Consider the following 2,748-nt stretch of genomic DNA (forward strand, 5'->3'; position numbering starts at 1 on the left):
TCCGGCCCTTTCCATGAAAAGTTGCCCGCTGGAAAGGATTTCAGGGCTTGAGGTTTGGTGGTGGCCCCGGCCGGAGGAGCCGCTGGTCATCGGGGACTCGGCAGCCAGGGCACCATGAGCAGGGGGCAGGAGCGCTCGGCACCTGGTCGCGACAGGGGCCGTGGAGGGGAGAAGGCTGGCGTTCCTGCAGAAGGGCACAGCTGCCTGCAGGCCCCGCCCTTCAGAAGGTCAGACGGGTCAGACGGGTCAGGCACGAGGAAACGGCGTTCCCGGCTGAGGCCCTCACCACGCAGGCCCTTCGGCCCCAGGAAGGCAGCAAAACGTTTTCCGACAGCCCCATCCCAGGGGTACCCCAGCCCACCCCGCCACCCAGGGAGAGTGCCCCTCCCCGGGTGGGGGCTCCCCGTGTCACAGCCTCGGAGGGCTGGGCTTCCACTTACGTCCGTCCTTCCGTTCTGATCGTCCGGAGGATGACGTTGGAGGTGGGGTGGGCGGCTGTGCTGCGCTCTGTTCTCTGGTTCCCTGTTGCCTCTGACCTCTTAGGTTATTGTTCTGTTTTTGTTTCTTTTTAAAACAAAACAACATTTATTTGTTTTTCTGAGTTGTTTCCGTGAGTACAAAGATTCGTTCTCAGCTCCCTAAAAATCTGCCGAAGGGAAAAGAACGAGTTAGGTGGCTGGCGAGGCCACACCGGGGTGTCAGAACCCCGTGGGCCCCCGGGAGCTCAGTGTTCTGCCTACTGCAACTCTCCGCACTTCGGCGGGTCCCCAGGCGGTGCTGACGAGGTGGGCAGGCCACCCTCGCCGAGTCACCAGCCCCGGTCTCACCCACCGCCCTGCCGTCAGGAGGCGGGGGCGACCCCTCCCACAGGGCCCTGCCTGTCACCGCAGCCCTGATCACTTTCTTTCCATCTTCCGTTCTGCAGGGGTGTTTCCTCAGCAGATACCCCGGTCCGTTCCCAGGCTATGAGCTCGGACACCAGCAGAAAGGGCTGGGTGCTTATCCTAATAGTTTCCAGCTCCAGCAAATAGAATTTCTCAAGGGACAGCTCCCAGAAGCGCCTCTAATTGGAAAACAGACACCATCACTGCCACCGTACTTCCCTGGACTCTGGCCAAGGTTTCCAGGACCACCTGCCAGAGGCAGGCAGCAGGAGAGCTGGGGTGTCCCCAGGCCTGTGCCTCTCAGAAGTCAGGCTTTCCAGAGGGGATTCCGGCCTCTGTGCCCACGTGGCAAGACCCGGCCATGGAGAGGTGTTGATACGCTTTCCGCACGCCTCCAGGAGCTGTACATCAGCCAGGAGCAGGAACAAAGGGTCTTAGAGCTCTTGCAGGAGCTCGGCGCAGGGAAGGCCATCACAGCACATGATCTGGCCAGGAGGCTCCAGGCCTCAAAGAAGGAAGTCAATAGCGTCTTATACTCTCTGGCAAAGAAGGGCAGGCTGCTCCGGGAGGTGGGGACGCCCCCCTTGTGGAGAGCCGCCGTCTCGGCTCAGGCTTGGGACCAGCACGGCCAGGCAGCGACAGCAGACAGCTGGAGCCGGGAAGCCCCAGTCTCAGACCTCAGTTTAGAAACTGAAGACAGAAACCCCACGTCTGGTGTGGAAGGCCCTCCTGAGCCTTTGGATATGGCCGAGATCAAGGAGAGAATCTGCGAGTACCTGTTTCATGCATTCAGCTCCTCCGCCCTGAATTTGGCTAAAAACATTGGCCTCACGAAGGCCCGGGATGTCAGTGCCGTACTGATCGACTTGGAAAGGCAGGGGGACGTCTACAGGCAAGGGGCAACCCCTCCCATATGGTATTTGACTGACAAGAAGCGAGAGAGGATCCAGATCAAGAGGAATGTGAACAGTGTTCCCGAAACCACTCAAGCTGCCGTCCCCGAGACCAAAAGAAGCGTGGAGCCCCCCCACTGTAACTCAGCTGTGCCAGAGGCCTCGGACAGCGCGGCGGCCCCCGAAGCGAAGAATGGACAGGGACTGGTCCTCAAGCTGGAAAGCAGGCCGGAGGTCGTGACGCCGGAGCCAGTAACGCCGAAACCCCCCGTTCACGACAACGGCCCCTCCAGAGCAGGCTATGTGGACTTTGAAAACGGCCAGTGGGCCACCGACGACATCCCGGACGACCTGAACAGCATCCGCGCGGCCCCAGGCGAGTTCCGGGCCATCATGGAGATGCCGTCCTTCTACAGCCACGGCTGGCCGCGGTGCTCGCCCTACAGGAAGCTGACGGAGTGCCAGCTGAAGAACCCCGTGAGCGGGCTGCTGGAGTACGCGCAGTTCGCCAGCCAGAGCTGCGAGTTCAACCTGCTGGAGCAGAGCGGGCCGCCCCACGAGCCTCGGTAAGGGCCGGGCCGCACGCGTGGCAGCCCCCGTCGCGTCCCCCCCGCCGCCGGGTGGCCGGCCCTCCCTGTTGGCCCCCGTCCAGGTCGTGAGCAGGGAGAGTAGCCCTCGGACCAGCCAGAATCTTGGCTGGGCTGGAGGGGATTAGGGAGGGACCCTGTTGACTAAAGCGAAGCTTCCCGGGGATGATGATTTCGTGCGCCAGTGTCGTGCCGGCCTCCTAAAGCCAGAGGTAACGAGGACGGGACTCCCTTCCCACCCCGTTCCATGTGCCATCCCCCTTTCCCGGCACCGAGCCCCCGGAGGCACAGGTACGGGCTGGGGCAGGCGGGCGGCGGGTGGACACAGCAGTGGACCCCCCCGCCCTCCACTCCTGCAGGGAAGGGACAGTGTGGGGCACGCAT

At 62.6% G+C, this 2,748-nt stretch overlaps 1 protein-coding gene across 3 annotated transcripts in view; it reads left to right on the top strand.

Annotated features, from left to right (window-relative positions):
• Nucleotides 1–2,748, top strand: part of ADAR (adenosine deaminase, RNA specific) — a 35,617-nt gene that overhangs the window by 17,300 nt on the left and 15,569 nt on the right. For all 3 annotated transcript variants that reach the window (XM_023534340.1, XM_023534339.1, XM_023534341.1), the window contains exon 2: nucleotides 926–2,343. In XM_023534340.1, coding sequence (XP_023390108.1) covers nucleotides 1,628–2,343 — 716 coding nt within the window. In that variant the 5' untranslated portion in view covers nucleotides 926–1,627. The remainder of the gene's footprint in view (nucleotides 1–925; nucleotides 2,344–2,748) is intronic.

The sequence above is a fragment of the Pteropus vampyrus genome, unplaced genomic scaffold, assembly GCF_000151845.1.
Source record: "Pteropus vampyrus isolate Shadow unplaced genomic scaffold, Pvam_2.0 Scaffold124, whole genome shotgun sequence".
NCBI lineage: Eukaryota > Metazoa > Chordata > Mammalia > Chiroptera > Pteropodidae > Pteropus > Pteropus vampyrus.